General features: G+C 34.2%; 1 protein-coding gene across 14 annotated transcripts in view; it reads left to right on the forward strand.

Moving 5' to 3' along the window:
- The window catches only part of KIF21A (kinesin family member 21A), a 174268-nt gene that overhangs the window by 128196 nt on the left and 24947 nt on the right, over positions 1–21125 (forward strand). For 11 of the 14 annotated variants that reach the window (XM_070454574.1, XM_070454576.1, XM_070454577.1 and 8 more), the window contains 14 exons: positions 738–855; positions 1200–1388; positions 1826–2025; positions 5152–5259; positions 8377–8445; positions 8541–8755; positions 8890–9043; positions 9547–9741; positions 10160–10261; positions 11033–11198; positions 11677–11697; positions 16498–16558; positions 16927–16981; positions 19400–19611. In XM_070454574.1, the coding sequence (XP_070310675.1) occupies positions 738–855; positions 1200–1388; positions 1826–2025; positions 5152–5259; positions 8377–8445; positions 8541–8755; positions 8890–9043; positions 9547–9741; positions 10160–10261; positions 11033–11198; positions 11677–11697; positions 16498–16558; positions 16927–16981; positions 19400–19611 (1865 nt within the window). The remainder of the gene's footprint in view (positions 1–737; positions 856–1199; positions 1389–1825; positions 2026–5151; positions 5260–8376; positions 8446–8540; positions 8756–8889; positions 9044–9546; positions 9742–10159; positions 10262–11032; positions 11199–11676; positions 11698–16497; positions 16559–16926; positions 16982–19399; positions 19612–21125) is intronic. The other 3 variants (XM_070454578.1, XM_070454582.1, XM_070454583.1) reach the window with 1 other exon arrangement.

Here is a 21125-nt window from a genome sequence, read left to right on the forward strand (position 1 = left end):
TTTTTTGATATTAATATTTAGCTTCATGAGCTCTTTGTATATTTTAGAGATTAATCCTTTGTCAATTGCTTCATTTGCAAATATTTTCTCCCATTCTGAGGGCTGTCTTTTTGTTTATGGTTTCCTTTGTTGTGCAAAAGTCTTTAAGTTTAGTTAGGTTTCATTTGTTTATTTTCATTTCTGTTTTCATTAGTCTAGGCAGTTGATTGAAAAAGATCTTGTGATTTATGTCAAGGGTTGTTTTGCCTATATTTTCCTCTAAGTGTTTTATAGTATCTGGCCTTGCATTTAGGTTTTAATCCATTTTGAATTTATATTTGTGTAGAGTGACAGTGAGGGTTCTAATTTCATTCTTCTACATGCAGCAGTCCAGTTTGCCCAGCACCATTAATTGAAGAGACTGTCTTTTCCCCACTGTATATTCTTGTCTCCTTTGTCATAGATTAAGTGGCTGTAGGTGTGGGTTTATTTCTGAACTTGCGATCCTGTTCCATTGATCTACATGTTTGTTTCTATGCCAGTACCATACTGTTTTGATGACCATAACTCTATAGTCAGGAAGTCTGATTGCTCCAGCTCTGTTCTTTCTCAAGGTTACTTTGGGTATTTGAGGTCTTGTGTTTCCATACAAATTGTACAATTTTTTTCTTCTAATTCTGTTGTGTAGTCTCTCTTAATGAGGTAATCAGTTTACTTTGCCAATATTGTGCTATTAATGGGCACACATCACATTTTAGGAAGAAAGTCAAGAAGTGAGTGATCATGAAGATGAGGAAGAGGAAGAGGAGGAGGAAGAAGATGACATTGAAGGGGGTGAAAGCTCTGATGAATCAGATTCTGAATCAGATGAAAAAGGTATTTGTCCTTTGGTGCAAGGACAAAAATTTATTTTGGGAAATTGTTTAAAACATAACAGAAAACTCTTAGCACTCTCCATCTCATCCTTGTATGCCCTCCAAGACTCATGTTTATCTCTTACTGTAGTTAGTCATTATGTGACTTCCATTTTTATTTGGAACCAGTGGTATTTCTTGTCCTTGACCAATGTGAACACTCTTTATCTTGTTGCCAGTTTTTTAGTTTTTGATATATTCAGGATATTTTCCTTACAGCTGCCAAGTGAATACTTGAATGTAGAGATGATTTTCATGCTTTGATTATAGCCTATCCAGTATTTTTATTTTTTTCTTTTATACTAGCCAATTATCAAGCAGACCTAGCAAACATTACTTGTGAAATTGCAATCAAGCAAAAGCTGATTGATGAACTAGAAAATAGCCAGAAAAGACTGCAGACGCTGAAAAAACAGTATGAAGAGAAGCTAATGATGCTACAACATAAAATTCGGGACACACAGCTTGAAAGAGACCAAGTGCTTCAAAACTTAGGTAAGAATTATATTTAATTCAAATTAAAGTTCACATTAAACTATCACATTGGATTTTTATCTTTTCTTCCTTTATAGGAAAAAAATTATATTAGAAGTCACATTAAATGGTAATTTATCTTATTATGTTAAATATTACTATTCATTTTGTTTTTTTCGTTCCGATATCTGTCTAGGCTAATTTTTTTTTTCCCCAAAGTTGTGGCTAATTGTTTTAGTGCCTTGATTTATGCTGGGAACTTTCTTTAAATTAGAAAGATAAGCATTCAATAGCTGTTAAATAAGAATCAATATTAAAAGAGAGAATAATTAAGACCCCTTGGCCTCCTGAGGCTTGTATTTGGGAGATAGTTCTTCTCTAAGGTCATGAATAATATTTCTGTAAAATAAATATCTGTATCTCACAAAAACAAATACAAATATTGTTTGGTCATTTAGGCTCAGTGGAATCTTACTCAGAAGAAAAGGCAAAAAAAGTTAGGTCTGAATATGAAAAGAAACTACAAGCCATGAATAAAGAACTTCAGAGACTTCAGGCAGCTCAGAAAGAGCATGCAAGGTTGCTTAAAAATCAGTCCCAATATGAAAAACAATTGAAGAAATTACAGCAGGATGTGATGGAAATGAAGAAAACTAAGGTATTGATTATATTTTCAATTAATGTTTGATGGTAATACTTGTGTCATTTGGGACCAAAAAAATATTGTGGTTCTTTCTGTGTTCTGTATTCTTTCTGTGACCTAGAAATGATGCACTTCCTTTTGGCAGTTAGTGGTTGATTCCTATAGTCATCCATTATCAGAATCTTTCTTTGAAATGGCTGAAAATCATGTGGTCAGTAGGACTTCTCTGACTTTAATGGATATTTATCTTTATTTTCTTAAAACTCTTACACAGATTAGCAAAAGTGAAAATATTTCAAACATGAAAAATGCAGAGATAATAACAATGAATAATATATTCAGTATTTAGTTTAAGGTATTAAATATTACAGATATGTACAAAACCTCCTATATATCCCTTCCTGATCATGGTCTCATTTCCCTTAGAGGTAACAACTATCTTGAATTTGGTGGTTATCCTTCCATGCATAAAAGACTGCAAGTTTTCTTCCCTTGACCTAAGAGAGTATGTGAATTCTTATCTGTTATTGTTTTTGTTTTAGAATAGATTATTCTTAACATTTTGCCATGAAAATCAATATCAGTTCAGTTCAGTTCAGTCGCTCAGTCATATCCTACTCTGCGACCCCATGAATCACAGCACACCAGGCCTCCCTGTCCATCACCAACTCCCGGAGTTTACTCAAACCCGTGTCCATCGAGTTGGTGATGCCATCCAATGATCTCATCCTCTATCATCCCCTTCTCCTCCTGCCCTCAGTCTTTCCCAGCATCAGGGTCTTCAGTGAGTCAGCTTTTTGCATCAGGTGGCCAAAGTATTGGAGCTTCAGCTTCAACATCAGTCCTTCCAATGAACACCCAGGACTGATCTCCTTTAGGATGGACTGGTTGGAGCTCGTTGCAGTCCAAGGGACCCTCAAGAGTCTTCTCCAACACCACAGTTCAAAAGCATCAATTTTTCGGTGCTCAGCTTTCTTTATAGTCCAACTCTCACATCCAAACATGACCACTAGAAAAGCCATAGCCTTGACTAGATGGACCTTTGTTGACAAAATAATGTCTCTGATTTTTAATATGCTATCTAGGTTGGTCATAACTTTCCTTCCAAGGAGTAAGCATCTTTTAATTTCATGGCTGCAATCACCATCTGCGGTGATTTTGGAGCCCAGAAAATTAAAGTCAGCCACTGTCTCCCCATCTATATATCTGCCATGAAGTGATGGGACTGGATACCATGATCTTAGTTTTCTGAATGTTGAGCTTTAAGCAAACTTTTTCACTCTCCTCTTTCACTATCAAGAGGCTCTTTAGTTCCTCTTCACTTTCTGCCATAAGGGTGGTGTCATCTGCATATCTGAGGTTATTAATATTTCTCCTGGCAATCTTGATTCCAGCTTGTGCTTTCTCCAGCCCAGCGTTTCTCATGATGTACTCTGCATATAAGTTAAATAAGCAGGCTGACAATATACAGCCTTGACGTACTCCTTTTCCTATTTGGAACCAGTCTGTTATTCCATGTCCAGTTGTAACTGTTGCTTCATGACCTGCATACAGATTTCTCAGGAGGCAGGTTAAGTGGTCTGGTATTCCCATCTCTTTCAGAATTTTCCAGAGTTTATTGTGATCCATACAGTCAAAGGCTTTGGCATAGTGAATAAAGCAGAAATAGATGCTTTTCTGGAACTCTCTTGCTTTTTCGATAATCTGGCAGATGTTGGCAATTTGATATCTGGTTCCTCTGCCTTTTCTAAAACCACCTTGAACATCTGGATGTTCACGGTTCACATATTGCTGATGCCTGGCTTGGAGAATTTTGAGCATTACTTTACTAGTGTGTGAGATGAGTGCAATTGTGTGCTAGTTTGAGCATTTTTTGGCATTGCCTTGCTTTGGGATTGGAATGAAAACTGACCTTTTCCAGTCCTGTGGCCACTGCTGAGTTTTCCATATTTGCTGGCATATTGAATGCAGCACTTTCACAGCATCATCTTTCAGGATTTGAAATAGCTCAACTAGAATTCCATCACCTCCACTAGCTTTGTTCGTAGTGATGCTTCCTAAGGCCCACTTGAGTTCACATTCCAGGATGTCTGGCTGTAGGTGAGTGATCACACCATCTTGATTATCTGGGTCGTGAGGATCTTTTTTGTACAGTTCTTCTGTGTATTCTTGCCACCACTTCTTAATATCTTCTGCTTCTGTTAAGTCCCTACCATTTCTGTCCTCTATTGAGCCCATCTTTGCATGAAATGTTCGTTGGTATCTCTAATTTTCTTGAAGAGATCTCTAGTCTTTCCCATTCTATTGTTTTCGTCTATTAGATTATTCTTAACATTTTGCCATGAAAATCAATATAGTTTCCTTAAAATAGGTAGTGTGGAAATGATTGAAAAAGTAGTTAGGTTGTTATGTTGTATAGTTGCTGTTGCCAGCAACAATAGCTAAAATAACTTAAGTGCTTACTATGTGCCAGGCACTGTATAGGCACAGTGTTGGTATAAACTCATTGAATTCTTAAAGGAATCCAATCCCATAGAAATATTACCTCCATTTTATACATTAGAAAACCAAAGCCTGCAGTGGGTAAGTAACTAGTTCAAGGTCACACAGCTACTGATAATAAGTTAAATACCAAAAAATTATTCTAGTAATAAAACACCTGGACATTGAATATAAAAAGCTTAGAACAGTAAGTAATTTTATAGAAGTATTAATATGTTAAAAATGGCTTCCTTGGTAGCTCAGATAATAAAGTGGCTACGTGCAGTGTGAGAGACCTGGGTTCGATCCCTGGGTCAGGAAGATCCCCTGGAGAAGGAAATGGCAACCTACTCTAGTACTCTTGCCTGATAAATTCCGTGGATGGAGGAACCTAGTAGGCTACAGCCCATGGGATCCCAAAGAGTTGGACACAACTGAGCAACTTCATTGGTTCTCTGGATTAATATGTTAGAAGTGTATTCAAAATATAAATACATTAATCTTACAAATATAAGAACTGACCATTTAACGTGTTGCAAAATTCCACTTTTTTTCTTGCTCAGTATTCAGAATCCTAGGAGTATACGTCCATACATATGATTTATTTAATGAATATTGTAAAAGGATAATCACAGTAGATATATTTACCTCATATTTTAGGTTCGCTTGATGAAACAAATGAAGGAAGAACAAGAAAAAGCCCGATTGACAGAATCTAGAAGAAACAGAGAGATTGCTCAACTGAAAAAAGATCAACGTAAAAGAGATGTGAGTGGACTCAGTTATGTAAAAATACTGTATGTCAATAATATTGTTCAATAAAGGGAAGATATTTTTTGATAACTTTATTAAAATGAGGGACAATAAAGGATTTTTATACATGGCATTTATTATAGTATGTAGATCATAGTAATTCAATATAAAAATTTGTGAAAAACAGTATAATATTACTATAAGTTTTATTGGAGGCTTATTTCCTAGATGATCAGATGGAAGAAAATGGCATATAATAAGTGATTATTTCTAGGGAGACCAAGGAAGTAGTTGCAGTAAAATAGTGGTTTTTAAGGTGGTTCCCAAGACAGATTCTTATGAATGTTGCTTAATTAATAACCAGACTTCACTAGAAGAGACTTTACTAAGGGTTATACAAATTTTTGTATTCTTTGACCCAAGAATTATGTTTTCATGAACTCAGACTAAGAAAATAATTTAAACTAAGAAAAATTATATTACAGTATGTTGAAATCTTCACTTTTGGTTATTTGTAGTAATGAAAAATGTAAAACCAACTAAGATATGTGACGGTAGGGGTAACAGTTAAATAAATTATAATTCATTCCATTTAATGGGTATTTATTCATCTGTTAAAAATTAGGATTTGGAAACTGCATAGTAAAAGGAAAAATGACTATGATTTAACATTAACTGTAAAGTAACATTTTATATATGCATGCTTATTTACAATACAGAAAAATTTTTAAAATACATATCAATATGCTAAATGTCATTGTATTAAGATTATAGGTTATAGTTGATTGGCTTTTTTTCTTTCCAAATTTTTGACAATATAGTTATTTATGACAATTTTTTAAAAATAAAGAGCCATCACTTTCTTTACCACAGTATCAATTAGGTTCCAGCCTTTGTTCCATTTTTCTCACCCAACTTTTTCTAAATTCTCCCTGAATAAAACATGAATATACAGGATATTTTAGAAAATAGAAATCTGTTTTGTGAGCTAAAGATGAAATTAGGGAGCTAGAAAATGACTAATTAAATGGAAAAATAGATATGTTAGCAGATGAGTCCCATGTTTATAACTATATGTATTTATTAATTTTCCCAAGATATTAATGCATTTTAATTCTATTTTATGTATTTTAATGTATTTTAAGTCTATTTTATCATTTTTAATACCTGGTGATTTTAGATCTTGTTTATATTAGTACACTGTTACTGAAATCAGGTAGAAGCACACTCTAGCATATGGTCTGTTCTTTTTTTCCTGCTTTTAAAAAAATTGATAAAACTCATATGCCAAAAAATTCAGTTTTAAACTATACAATTCAAGTATGTAGTATGTTCACAGATTTGTACAACAATCACCACTCCATAACATTTTCATCACTCCGAAAAGAAACCCCAGACCAATTGGCAATTACTCCCATTTCTCTCTTTCCCTTACTCTTGACAGCAACTAATTTACTTCCTGCCTATGTATTTGCCTATTCTAGACATTTTATATACTTGGAATCATACCATATGCAGCCTTTTGTGTCTGGCTCTTTTCATTTAGTATGATATTTTGAAGGTTTATCCATGTTATAGCATATATCACTAGTACATTTTTTTTTTTAATGACTATATGTACAGAGCACATTTTGCTAATCCATTCTTCAATTGGGCATTTTGGTTGTTTTGACTTTTAGGCTATTTATTTCATTTTTAATGAAATTTTTGTATGACAAGCATGATTTCCTTGCAGTGTATGCTAACTACTTCTTTATTACTAAGTTAGACACAACGATTAAACAACAACATATGATGTATAGAGAGATCAATATTGAACAATTAATTCCCAGGACTGAACTTTTGAATTTTATCCACACATATGATGTCTCTCTTCTGGCTAATCACATAAAAAGCTACTATTTCAGACTTTTTCCTCCCTTTAATTTGTTGCTTTGTGTGCATATTCAACTCCTGTCTAAAGTGTTTCTTGTAATACTCAATTTGAACCCTTAGGGAACCAAATATGTTGTGTACATCATACAAAAATTATGAATGAGCTTGAGATTTGATTTTTAATACGAAGAAATTAAATTTAGTAACAAGCTTGAAACTATAGGTTAATTTTAGTTTTAGATAGTTCATTAATTTAAAAAGATTTATTAGCTTTTCTTCCATGTCTATTACTGTATAGGCAAGATGTGGCAGTGATAAGACAGAGTCCTTTTCTCAACGAATTCCTATCTGATAAGATAAGAATATGTATAAACTTGAGATGGATCCTCTGTTTGAATTTGGGATGCACAGCATAGAGAGTTATTTGTTACATCACAGAGTTAAAGTCCTAAAAGAGATGTTTGTGATCAAATCCAACTCCAAAGCTTTGCCCATGATCACAGAGTTAAATAAATGACAGAACCAGAACATGTTTTATTTTTAGTCCAAAATTATTTCCTAAATTTTATCCCTATAAAATGGCTAAGAGTAATTAATAATTTTCCGTATCATACAGACTACCTAGAAACAAATTGGTAGCCAGTTAATTTTATTGACCAACATAGTATTTCCAAAGTTATTATAAAGTGCTAATACAATTAATATATGTTCTCTCTATATTTAAACCAGAGTTTATAATTGTATACCTTGTAAGGTGCCTCTATTGAAAATATTCTAAGCTGTGTTTCTTCCTGTTCATGCCTCAGCCAGCCGCCAAAACAAAAATGAGATATTTGTGAAGTGTTTAGGAGGATACTTGCATATAGTAAGCCCTTTATTTATTGCTACAGTGTTGTGTTTAGTCGCTCAGTCATGTCCTACTCTTTGTGATCCCATGGACTGCAGCCCACCAGGCTCCTCTGTCCATGGGATTCTCCAGGCAAGAATACTGGAGTGGGTTGCCATGCCCTCTTCCAGGGCATCTTCCTGACCCAAGGATAGAACTTGTGTCTCTTTATGTCTTCTGCCGTGGGAGGTGGGTTCTTTAACTCTAGTGCCACCTGTGAAGTCCATAGTAATGAATGCAAGGTGATTATTAGCTCAGATGCTGCTGAGAATGCTTACGGTTCCCAGTGAAATGGGACAATGATAATGAAGAAGTAAAAAGTATTTTATCTTTCAGTTTACTATTTTAACTTATTTAATATTATTTTATAGCATCAACTTAGACTTCTGGAAGCCCAAAAAAGAAACCAAGAAGTGGTTCTTCGTCGCAAAACGGAAGAGGCAAGTTGACCGTTTGGAGGAAACATTCTGGCTTTGAAATAAATGATGTATTTCTATAGACTGAGAGAATGAGTCAGTCTCCATTGCTATTTCAGGTTACAGCTCTTCGCCGGCAAGTAAGGCCCATGTCAGATAAAGTGGCTGGGAAAGTCACTCGGAAGTTGAGCTCATCTGATACTCCTGTTCAGGACACAGGTTCCAGTGCAGCTGCTGTAGAAACAGATGCATTAAGAGCTGGAGCCCAGCAAAAAATGAGAATTCCTGTGGCAAGAGTCCAGGCCTTACCAACACCCACGGCAAATGGAACCAGGTAAGCATGTTCTTCTGTTCCTACTGATGTAATCTTTACATCACTGGATGTTGAAAAACAACTCATCATTTGGCATCATATAATCAAACAAGCACATAAGTAACTATGTTTGTATGTTTTTTATATGATTATAGAAAAAAATACCAAAGGAAAGGATTGACTGGCCGAGTGTTTACTTCTAAAACAGCTCGCATGAAGTGGCAGCTTCTTGAACGCAGGGTCACAGACATCATCATGCAGAAAATGACTATTTCCAATATGGAGGCTGATATGAATAGGCTGCTCAAGGTGTGAAAGTAGAAAGTAGATTTGCTGTCTCTTAGCTGTTAATTTCTGTTTTCTACATTTGTTTGCTGAGTAAATTGAATACTTACCAACCTGTGTTTTTTGGGGGGTGGTGATTGTGTTGTGTATGAATAGATGAACATCATTTTTTTTTAATTGTAGTAAGAACAGATGCCATGAGATCTACCCTCTTAATACATTTTAAAATGTATAGCACAGTGTTGACAGCTATAAGCACAGTGTTGTAAAGAATTCTATAACTTACTCATCTTATATAATTTAAACTTTATATTCACTGAACAACAACTCCCCATTTCCTCTTCCTCCCAATCCCTGGTAACCCCATTCTATTTACTGCTTCTATGAGTTTGACTATTTAGATGCTTCCTAGAAGTGGGATCCTGCAGTATTTACCCCTCCTGTAACTCACTTATTTCATTTGGCATAAAGTTCTCAAGGTCTAAGATGAACATAATTTCTTAAAGTCTACTCTGTTTTCTCAATAGCAACGGGAAGAACTCACAAAAAGACGAGAGAAACTTTCAAAGAGAAGGGAAAAGATAGTCAAAGAGACTGGAGAAGGAGATAAAAATGTGATTAACATCAATGAGGAGATGGAGTCATTAACTGCTAATATAGATTATATCAATGACAGTATTTCTGATTGTCAAGCTAATATCATGCAGATGGAAGAAGCAAAGGTTTGTAATTAAGAATAAATGTTTAATGAGAAGTATTTTTGTATTTTTGTCATTTAAAGCACTTTGAATTTTTATATGAAGGGATTTTTTAATCTATGATTTAATATCATTCTTAGGTTTTGCATGTATACCCTTCCTGCCTGCTTTCTAGATTTCTCTGCTGATTGTGTGATGTTATTTTTCATTGATAAAACATATATATCATTTGTTAATCCATCTTGAATTCATAACTGCTCAAATGTCTTATGTTTTAAACTAGACCATATGTTTCTTAGAGTAGGGATTTTTTTATGCTTTTCTGAGAAGTCTCATTAGCTAATCCAATAATATCAAATAAATGCATGAAGCAGTAGGGTTTGTCTTCTGTTAAATACATTCAGCTCAAGGTAATGATCCATCATATGCTGGTTTGATGCAGGAAGAAGGAGAAACATTGGATGTCACTGCAGTCATTAATGCTTGCACACTTACAGAAGCTCGATACCTTCTAGATCACTTCCTGTCAATGGGCATCAATAAGGTAAGATCTAACTACACCATTATTGAAAAACCTAAGCTTCCGTTAATTCATTACAGTTTTGTCTATCTTTTTCTAATGACCCTTTCCTTTGTAATAAGGAGGAAGATTCTTTTACAATGAAACGTGTTCCTTTTATCTTTCTTTAGAGTTAAGAAAAGTCAGCAGTATTTACATCAATTCCATTAGCTTCTCATCTATTGTGCTTGTGTATTAGAACAGGTAAACAAAGAATGATTTCTTTTTTGCTTCAACAAAGGAAAAGGTAAAAGGAAAATCTCTTAGTGTGCAAACAAATTCAGTGTTATAATTTTGATTTAATAATGATTCTTTACAACTCAAAAAGTCAGGAAAAAATACAGTTGCACTCTCCTTATCTTAAGTAATTTCTGCTTAAATGTTAAAGATGCTAATGATTTCTGACTCACCCTTTTTCTCGACACTGAGAGTGTGCTATACCTTTAGTTTTGTTCTCTTGCTTAATCGTTACAATGTGCATGAAATAAATATTATTTGTATTGTTTTGAATATGAGGAAACTGAGAATCAGGAAGACTCTGATACTAATCAGGAAGATTCCTCTGATACTAATAGCTAGCCAACACTTGCTCAGGGTCACTGAGTTTGCAAGCATAAGAGCTAGGATGAATCAAGGTCTATCGAATGTCAAAGTCTGTACATCATATGCATTTGCCATTTGATACAGATCTTCATGTAGTTGATTCTGTTTGTGTGATCTAAGATACACCTTTTTTTCTGGGGGGGAATGTTATAGGGTCTTCAGGCTGCCCAGAAAGAGGCTCAAATTAAAGTACTTGAAGGTCGGCTTAAACAAACTGAAATAACCAGTGCTACACAAAACCAGCTCTTATTCCATATGTTGAAAGAGAAAGCAGAATTAAATCCTGAGCTAGATGCTTTACTAGGCCATGCTTTACAAGGTAATTTGGATTAAATCTTAGTTAAATAAATTGCATGGTAACTTTGCTCTTTGAGTATGCTGTACTCTACCTCTTTCCTCTATAGCTTGACTGAATAGATGCTGTATTTACTTATGCTTTTTAATTATTCCTTTTTTAATTTGCATGTGTAAATTTGGGGGGATGTAATTATTGTCATTACAAGAAGTGATTAGTAACTTAAAAATCCTTACTTAGCATTATTAAACAAATAATTTTTATGAATTAAAAAAGATCAACAATGTTTCTGAGTTGGTTGTTTAAATTATTAACCAAATTTCATTACTTTATTCTGCATATCTAACTATCTTAAAAATAAATGTATAAGTGTTTGCTATGGCATCTATTCTACATATCTTATAAATGGTACATAATCTTGTTTTATGTGAGAGTTCTTAACATTGGATCTGTTTTGATTGGAGTATTGCTTTTTGTTTCCTTTTTGCTGTTATTTATACAGATCTAGATAGCGTACCATTAGGTAAGTATGTTTAGCTTTCTGTGTACCTACAGCTGCATGAATTACTAATTGTTCATGTACACTAATTGTGGTACATCTTATTTAAAACATTTTTATTGGCAGCCAGCTGGTTTTTGCATGATCTTTTTTGAAATGTATCTGTGACCACAAACATACTAAGTCTTTTGTCTTCACATTTCTTGATTTTTAGATTCTTAAATGTTTAAAGAAGTATAGTTTTCTATTTTATTATCTGAACTCCAGTTCTGGCTCTAGTTTCATCAGCCCCTCTTTCTGTTTCTTGCAGGAAAAAATGGGATATATATTCCTTTTTAGTTTTTAAATCTATTAATTTTGCATTTGTCATTTTACCCTCATAAATATCTTTCTGTGTTGTATATCTTTTATATATAATGTCTTTGGTTTATTTTTGATAGATTCTCAGCTATCCTTAAATTTTATAGAATTAAGTACATGTATTTTAATATTGTAAGTTGAAATAAAGCTATCCAAAGAGTTTTACATGAATGGATTGAAATAATATTTATGATTATAATATGTTCGAGTTAGAAAGAGCTTAAGAGATGTTTGAACATTGAGATTTTCGACTCCTTGCCTCTACAACATTCATGTGAACTATGTCCACCCATGAATAATATCTGAGATTCTCCTGGCAGTTATATATATATATGAAAGATCAGGAGTATCAGGGTAATTTTATTGCTTGCATTCTCCTGAAGATTATTTTTGAACAGTTTTTATTTAAAGTTATTTCAAAATCTGATCCTAACTTTTTTTCTTAATCATACAGCTGTCAAAAGTTTTCTAAAATATTTTTCTTGAAGGAGAGGAATGTAGCTGAAAGATTAATGTAATTACCTCTCTGGATCATTAAACAGCCTATGAATCTAAATTTATTTTAAGTGGTAGAAAGTTACACAAATAAAATACTTGCTCTGTTTGATATTATTAGATCTTTCTTAGTTTGCCCTGTGTGTTAAATCTCAAAATAATATTTCCTTGAGATCAACTCAGTAATATAGATGTGGACTTTTAACCTGCTCAAGCTATAACAAAGACATGTAGAAAAAAAATTTGATTATATTAAAGAACCGCATTAAGGCTGCCAAAATTCCTGAAATATAATGAGAATTTTTGCCATTCCTTGTGTTATTAAGCATATTTCCTCTCCTCTTCCTCTTCCCCCTCCTTTTTGTTCTTCCCACCCCCTCGTCTGCCTTTTCTTTGTTCTTCTTCATCTTAGTGGCTCAACTTGCAGTAATAAGTAAATTTTTATTTAAGTCCATTATCTCTTTTAACTTGGAAGAAAAAATGCAATGCCCTCTTTGATGTTGTTTTGTGCAGAAAATATTAAACTGTTAATTGTTGAGTATTGTTGCTTTTTCACAACTTTCAATTATCTATAGCTTAAAAAGGGGTCAAAACAGAGAAGAGGAACACAGTCAACTGATAACAACCTGTTACTCATGGCATAAATTTTCCCTAAGGCCATAATCTAGACCCAGAAGTGCTTGGAAGAAAAGCATGGAAGGCGAAAAACATGGAAGTAAATCCACACAAACTAGATGGTCATATGTACATTGCTTTAAAAAAAAAACATATTTGTTTAATTTCAATTTATCTCGAGCTTTGGGCTGGGTGCTGGGATTCAAAGATAAGTAGGATACAGAATCTTGCTCTCATGGACTATGCCTTACTGAGGGTGACAGGGAAGAGACTTGGGATATGTATGGAGAGTTATGGGACCACAGAATGGGGCTACCTAACAGAAATGGAGGAGTTGATGCAGGCTTTCTGGAGCCAGTAAAATTTGAGCTGAAACATAAAGGAAGAAAAAGATTTAGCCAGGCAAGAGACACGGTAGAAGAGGGCTAGACAGAAGAGTCACTCTTGGCAGCGAGTAAGGTAAAGCATGAACATTAGCCACAACATTATATGCATGAAGACTTCAAGCTGGTTGGTGCCCTAGAGTAACAAGTATGTGACTTGGGATGATGAACATAAGGTTAGAGGCCAGTACTCCATGCTAGTAGGTGTGTGTTGTTGTAGCCACTGAAGGACATCTTTATTTTCCCCTTCTTATTCCTCTACCTGTGTTTATGTTATTGTACCTAGGATCTTTCCCTACCTTTAGGGATTTGCTAGAAGATTCAAGGGGCTCAGCATACAATTGTATTCATGGCAGTACTATAAAGGAAAAGATGCAGATGGAGTAAGGAAGAATCCTTATCCAGGCTTTCTTATGCTCTTTTCCTTCCAGGAAACATCACACAGAGTATACATTTCTCTCTGGAATGAAAATGCAGCAAGCTGAGTGCATTGTTCATGTCCAGGGAATTCCATTAGACACTCAGCATCTGAGATTTTTACTGGATACTAGTCACATACATTCCTTTTATATAGTAGTACCAGAATTCCAGATTCTGGAAGGAAAGCAGGAATTCTCAGCATAAGCCATATTGTTTGCACAAATATTCTAGGTGTAATGAACTATATTAGTTAACTGGTGACTAGAGAAATTCTGAGAGCTAAGTTTCCATATAACAAAGTCCAACTTTGCAAGAACGCCTTTCTAAGGATAGTAGTCTGGGGCTGCTATTGCTACCCAGTCCAGACTCCCTCTGATTGCTGCACAACAGACCAGTTAACTAAGAGGTGAGATGTTGAGGCAAGGAATACGACTTTACTCGGAAATCTGGCTGACTGAGAAGATGGCAGACTAATGTCTCAAAATAATCATCTTATCAGGATCTGTATGCCAGGTTCTTTTATAGAACAGAGGTGAGGAGAGGTGAGGAGATAAAGTGAAAAGACCATTAACCTTGCAAACGTCACCTGGAATGGCCAGTCTTGGGGAGGGGATATGTTAATTTCTTGCTTTCTATAGTCATCCACAGGTGGACAGGATCCTGAATAAAGGCATTTGGGTTTAACATTCAAGCAGAGGGGCGGGGTTCCCTGAGGCAGGCCATTATGTATGGACAGTATCCTTTTAGTGAACAAAGTTAACAGTAAGCAAAGGTTAAGATAAAAGAAACAGATCTAATGTGGAGTCATAGCTGACTCTTCCCTGTAACACATCAACTCTTCTCCATATGTATTTATATTAATATGAATATCAACTTATTAAATATTGGTTAGCTTCTAGTGACATGAGATTATGCAACTATGTGCTGATGTGGATGACTTTAAGACATTTTGCAGTTTTAAATCTCACTGCTTTTAGCTTTAATGCTTAGTGATGAGAAAAGAAGCTGATACCGGGCTGGAATTATGTTCTAAAGAGTTGGAAGTAGAGCAGTGAGATGATGGCATATCCTGCTGCCCAGATGGCTATAGTGCCAAAGACAAAGCTCAGTCCTGAAGAGGTGTGTGATTTGGTGAAGTCTCGGTGAAGGGCTCTATCTTCTGGCTAGGTTAGTTATGCCAAACTGTAATCATCTGTAGATAAAGCATACATGCATATGCAGGAGCTAAGTAGTTTTTACTAAGCACTTACATGATTGATGTTCTAACTGGTTTCATCATTCCCTACAAGAAAATTACTAGTCAATCTTAGCCTGCTTTTATATATGGGAAAATAAAGACTAGACTTGTCATTTCTTTCCATTTTCTATGTTATTAACTGATTCAGTTATACTAGCGCTCATTATCCTGTCTGTGAAGCGCATCCTCCAGCCTCTACATATGGGCTTTGAGATACACATTGCCCTCAAGACCACCATTTTCCTCATTTCAGAAAGTAAACTCCCTTTTTGTGGGTCCTATTAGATGGACTCCATTTTAGATAATGCTATCATTTATTACTGAATTTCTATCCAGTTGTCTGCTAAACAGTGAGGAAGAAAGGGAGCATCTGAGAAAGGAATTAAGAATATGATTTATGAGCATAATACACCTGTATGATATCAAAGTGAAAGTCAAAAGGAGATTAATCCTGCATATTTTAATTAGCATATATTATTGAAAATATTGCCTTTAGTTTTGTGCTGTGGCTTTATAATGAATTGTATAATGTGCCCCTGTGTTAGGAGCTCACTGACATTTTAAATAATTTAAGTGGATGTTTTATTTACTGACTTCCTTCTAGTTTTATATGTTTGCCTTTTCCTCTCTTTTCATCAGTGTGCTACTGTTCTGAAATAGCAGTGGTTTGTTTGTATTTATTTATAAAACTATTGCATGGAAACCTATAGTTCTAGTCTTTTATGTACGTGTGAATGAGCTGCATGCTGATGTGTAACTTCTGAATACCTTCACACACACATACTATCTTTCTGCTTGAAAACAAAAATAAAAATAGAAGAAAATCTATAAGTACATTGGAATACTGATAAAATACAACAAATATATTTACACTTATGTATTTTTTGATGTTGCCTCATTAAAGGGAGCTTGTGCAGCATTTACTTCAATTTTTCATGTTTTACTCAGTGGTTTTTCATACATGGAATAAATGGATGGTGTGGGATAAATATGTTCTCTGAAATTATATTTAAATAATTACACATACTCAGATAAATACATGATCTCATTTCCATCCTGTGAATGCAGTTCTTCTATACTTTATCATTCAACTCATGGCTTTCCTATCTTGAGCACATTTTTCTCATCCTAGGACATATAATCAAAAGAGTTTCTTAGAATTTTAGTTTTACATTTCTATTTTGACTGAGTTACTAAAACCAAAGTGCCCATGTTGAGAAACCTCAGGCTGATGTTTATTATAGCATAGGCATTACAGTCATTCAAAGTGTGACATGGATAATACTTACATTTTGGACTATTTTTTTTTTTTAGAAAATGTAGAGGAGAGCACTGATGAGGATGTACCTTTAAACAGTCCAGGATCAGAAGGAAGGTAAGAGAACCTTTAGAAACTTAATGAGTTGACTTGTTTCTGTAATATTTGTAATACTTTTATATTGTTGAATCAATTAACATAAAACAAATAATTTTAGATTTTATGGCTAAGTGAAGAACAGTAGAAATAGTAATATGGAAGCCAAACTAAGTAATGCTTAACCATCAAGAATTTAAAAATAAAATACTGAGATATTTAAGGAAAGAAATGAACTATTTTGATTAGCTTATTTTTATTTCAATATTGTCCTTCTGTATTTTCCATAGGCTTATAAATTTTTTTCCAAACTTAAACTGATTAGAGGTCATATAGTTTTATATATTGTTTCCTTTTATTCATATGATTAATTATTTATGTGCACACAGCTCACTGTCTTCAGACCTTATGAAGCTTTGTGGTGAAGTGAAACCAAAAAGCAAGGTAAGAATAGCAAATACCAGTTAAACATTTTTTCTGATGTTCTTTATTATCACTATTAAATGCATATCATATGATAGAAATTTAGTTCTTTATCATATTCTCCCTTGAAAAAAATTTATATTGACAAATTTCTCCTCTGTGGAACTTGTTATTTACTGTATTCTTGTGCTTTCTCCTCTAGGTAAGATATGATTATGGAGAACAATGCTTAAAATAATTTAGAATGACAGGAGATTTTTGAAATTTTAACATTCTAATATGTTCCTAAGTCTCTGATTTATTTTAACATATCTTGAGATGGTTTGAATAGGTCAACTCTTAGTCATCATATTGTATTAAAATTTGAGACTATAATGCATATTTGTAAAGCTTAAAAAAAATAAAGTATACATGCTGTTACATGTGTGAGAAATAGCATGGTATATTTCAGATTGCATGTTGGTAGCATTTGATACTAGATGAGTTAACTATCCATTTTAAGATGTTTGAAAACAGAGAATTCTTGCAGTGCTTAGTAAATATTTGGTGGATGAATGGATGAAATCAAGACCTGAAAGAATAGTACTGTGCTAATGCACAGGATGGATACAAGGCCCACAGTGGTTAGCCAGGTAATATAGATAAATAGTTTGACTAGATATAAGATAATTAACAGGAATCATTATGATTACCTGAAGTGGACATGGCCCATCTAAAGCAAATAGGCATCACTAACTAATGCTTATTTTTGCTATCATGGAATATGGGCCTAAGACTACCAGATCCTCAACTCTTTAAAGAGTAGCTTTAAATATGGATTTTAATGGAGAATTTCTTTCTCTTTAAAATACTGAGCTAGCCAATTGAAAAACATCTCCAGGCTTTATGTATGGTCCTTGAGCTACCAGTTTGGTGACATGTGGTTTGAGTTTGATTATTCTAAGTGACCAGAGATTATCCAGTCTCAAAGAAAACATTCTAGTATAGTTTGGATTGAGTCTTAACATGTAGGCAAAAATCTCTTAAGGTAACTTGGTCTTTCAGACCCTGTGAAGTTCAGAGAGAGATGTGAAGTGGTACCCTGAAGGTCATCTCCTTAAAAAACCATTGTGATTAGGAATTCCCATGAAAATGATTCAGTTGGCAATAGGGAAAACTGATACGGTGAAAAGCTGGCCTGCAGGGCTTCCTTTTTCCAAAAGTTTTCCGGTAATACCTGTCATTCCTTTGGTACTGCATGGATGCCTGTTAGTTGCTCAGTCATGTCTGATTTTGTGATCCCATGGACTATAGCCTTCCAGGCTTCTCTGTCCACGAAATTCTCCCAGCAAGAACACTGGAGTGTGTAGCCATTTCTTTCTCCAGAGGATCTTCCTGACCCAGGGATCAAACCCCGGTCTACTGCGCTGCAGGCAGATTCTTTACTGCCTGAGCCCCCAGGGAAGCCCATAGATGCCTAAAAGGATCGAATATTATTTATTTTTCACTCACTGAAGAAATGAAATTGATTATATATCTTAAATAGACTGGTACCAGCACTACATTAAATGTAAGACATATAAAGTTGAATAAAACAGGATGTCTACCATTTAGAGGTTTATAATCTGGTAAACATTTTGATTGTCTTTTAATATATTAGTGATAATAGCCAGCTCTAAGTATTAACAACAAGGTAGTCTCTTTGTTTTTTTAGGAGTATGGAAGGGAGTGCTTAAATAAATAAAATAACCTTCACCTGCCTTACCATGCTGCCAAAAACTGGTATGGATTGGTGTTGGATATCCATCAGGGAGATTAAACAGCCAGTTAGGGCATCAGGCGAGCAGGGTCATAAAAATGGAGAAACAGATGTAAACATTGATATGTAAAATTTAAATTTATATATTACATAATATATATTAAAATGTATATTAAATAAGTCATCTAAGCCTGGGATAGATAAGAATTTAGTTGAATGCCATTGCACCTATCTTTTGGTTTAATTTCTTTATTCCTTTTTTCTTTTTTCCTAAAATGATATATCGAGAAAGCTGGCCATTAGTATCAGGATAGCATAATAATATTGGAGGCAGATTGTCTGGTTTTGAATCTGACTTTGCCACTTAATAGCTGTTTGACTTTGGGCTGTTAGCTATCCTGTGCTTTAGTTCTCTCATTTTGGGAATTGGGATAATAATAGTATATACTAATATAGTAAATTATTTAGAATTTCTGGCATAAAATAAGTATAATACAAACATTGGCTATTATTATGACCTCTAAAGTTCTCAGCTGGCTGTATCTCTGGCTTGTCACTACCTTACATATGTTCGACACACTTGCTAGGAAAGACACGCTGAATGTTTTACCTATTTCAAACTAATATTAAGTCTCTATTGCCTAATCATCTTCTCTGCAGAAGTTTGCATATGATTGCTTTTCCTTCCATTCTCTGACTAGGCCCGAAGGAGAACCACCACTCAAATGGAATTGCTGTATGCAGATAGCAGTGAAGTAGCCTCAGACACTAATACAGGAGATGCCTCCTTGCCTGGCCCTCTTACACCTGTTGCAGAAGGGCAAGAGATTGGAATGAGTACAGAGACAAGTACCTCTGCTAGGGAAAAAGAGCTCCCTCCCCCATCTGGCTTCCCTTCTAAGATAGGCAGCATGTAAGTCTGGCCCAGCTACACTAACTTCCTTTCTTTTGGCTTTTCTTTTTAAAAATAAAAATATATATGCATGTTACTAATTTCTTATTTCTATTTTTAAAAATTTATGTAAATAAGGTCTCTAGTTTTCAAAGTAATTTCTGTTAGGTGTTGTATCCCCTAATTTTTGCACATTCAAAATAATTTAAATGAGATGTTCTTTGTTGAATCGCTGTGTCTGATATTTAACTTTTAGAGTCTTTCTTAAAGATTATAATTTTTATAAAGGCTGAGTTATAAATTACAGGCAAAATTTATTTAGAAACACCTAAATTAAAGTTATAACTATAAAACCACTATATAAACAGCTTTAAAAGACTCTTAAATTTGCTCTTAATTATGTTAAACCCTAGTTCTAAGAGCCTGGTCAGGATAATAAACCTTGGCTGAAACTCTTAAAGAAAAAACAAGTACCGGTTAAAAACAATACATTTTGAAGTTTCCTAATTCTTTACCTTGAAGTACATTGCATGTCTGGGATGAGTGTATACACAAAGTGTAAATATATTATTAAAGATGCGAAAGAGGGACTGTTTCCTCCCTCCTCTATGATAATCTTAACAAAAAAATTCCTTTCAAAACAAATCTTATTTAGAAATTTTTCATTATTATCTTGAGAACAAAGATTTCCCTGCACAGGCCAGCATGCGTTTGTGTGTATGTCTTTTCTTAGTTATATTAAAATTATATCAATCGCTTACTGCTAAAGATTTTTAATGCCTTATTTCAAACTAATTCTTACACATGGTCTTGCAAATGATCTATTGGATGAACGCATCACTGCATTGAGAAATATTGCCAAAAAGTGGTACCCACTATATGACTCTGTAAATAATAAAATGTAACATACTCCCCACCCCAACCTGAATATCTATCTGTTTCCCATAACTTTCTTCATCCTATGAAGATATTTTCATTGTCTTACATTCAGTAAGCCCATCGCTACCTTTAGTTCCAAAATTAATGATGACAGAACTATGCTGCATGTGCTTGAGGTGACTTATGTAATTAATAATTGGATTTGCTATTAGAGATTGCTAACCAGTATAGCTTATGGCTTCAGTGCTTTTTTGATAACAGTAGAAAAAAATGCTTTTGGTGAAGGTAATGATATAGAACTGAGGACAGATTTTAGAGACTCCTATGAGTTCAGCATTTAGTCTATCAGATGAATAGAGACTTTTGGAACTTCAACACTAAATCTATGACCTGGATTCCAGAATGCAGGTAATTCCTCCTTGTTGCCTTTTTTTTTTTCCCCATTTTAAAAATGTATCATTCATGACAGGTTGTAGAAAATATCTTTTAGACACCATCTCTTCACATGATTTATTATCAAGTTTTCATAAGTTAAGATGCTTGTATAGTTCTATACAAATTTAACAGTTGGTCATATGCTTGGTACAACTCTTATAACTCAGTACGTGACTTCCATTGCATGAAGTAAAATGATTTACTCAAGTGGGCCTTATGAT

The sequence above is a fragment of the Odocoileus virginianus genome, chromosome 24 (assembly GCF_023699985.2).
Source record: "Odocoileus virginianus isolate 20LAN1187 ecotype Illinois chromosome 24, Ovbor_1.2, whole genome shotgun sequence".
In the NCBI taxonomy this organism is placed as follows: Eukaryota; Metazoa; Chordata; class Mammalia; order Artiodactyla; family Cervidae; genus Odocoileus; species Odocoileus virginianus.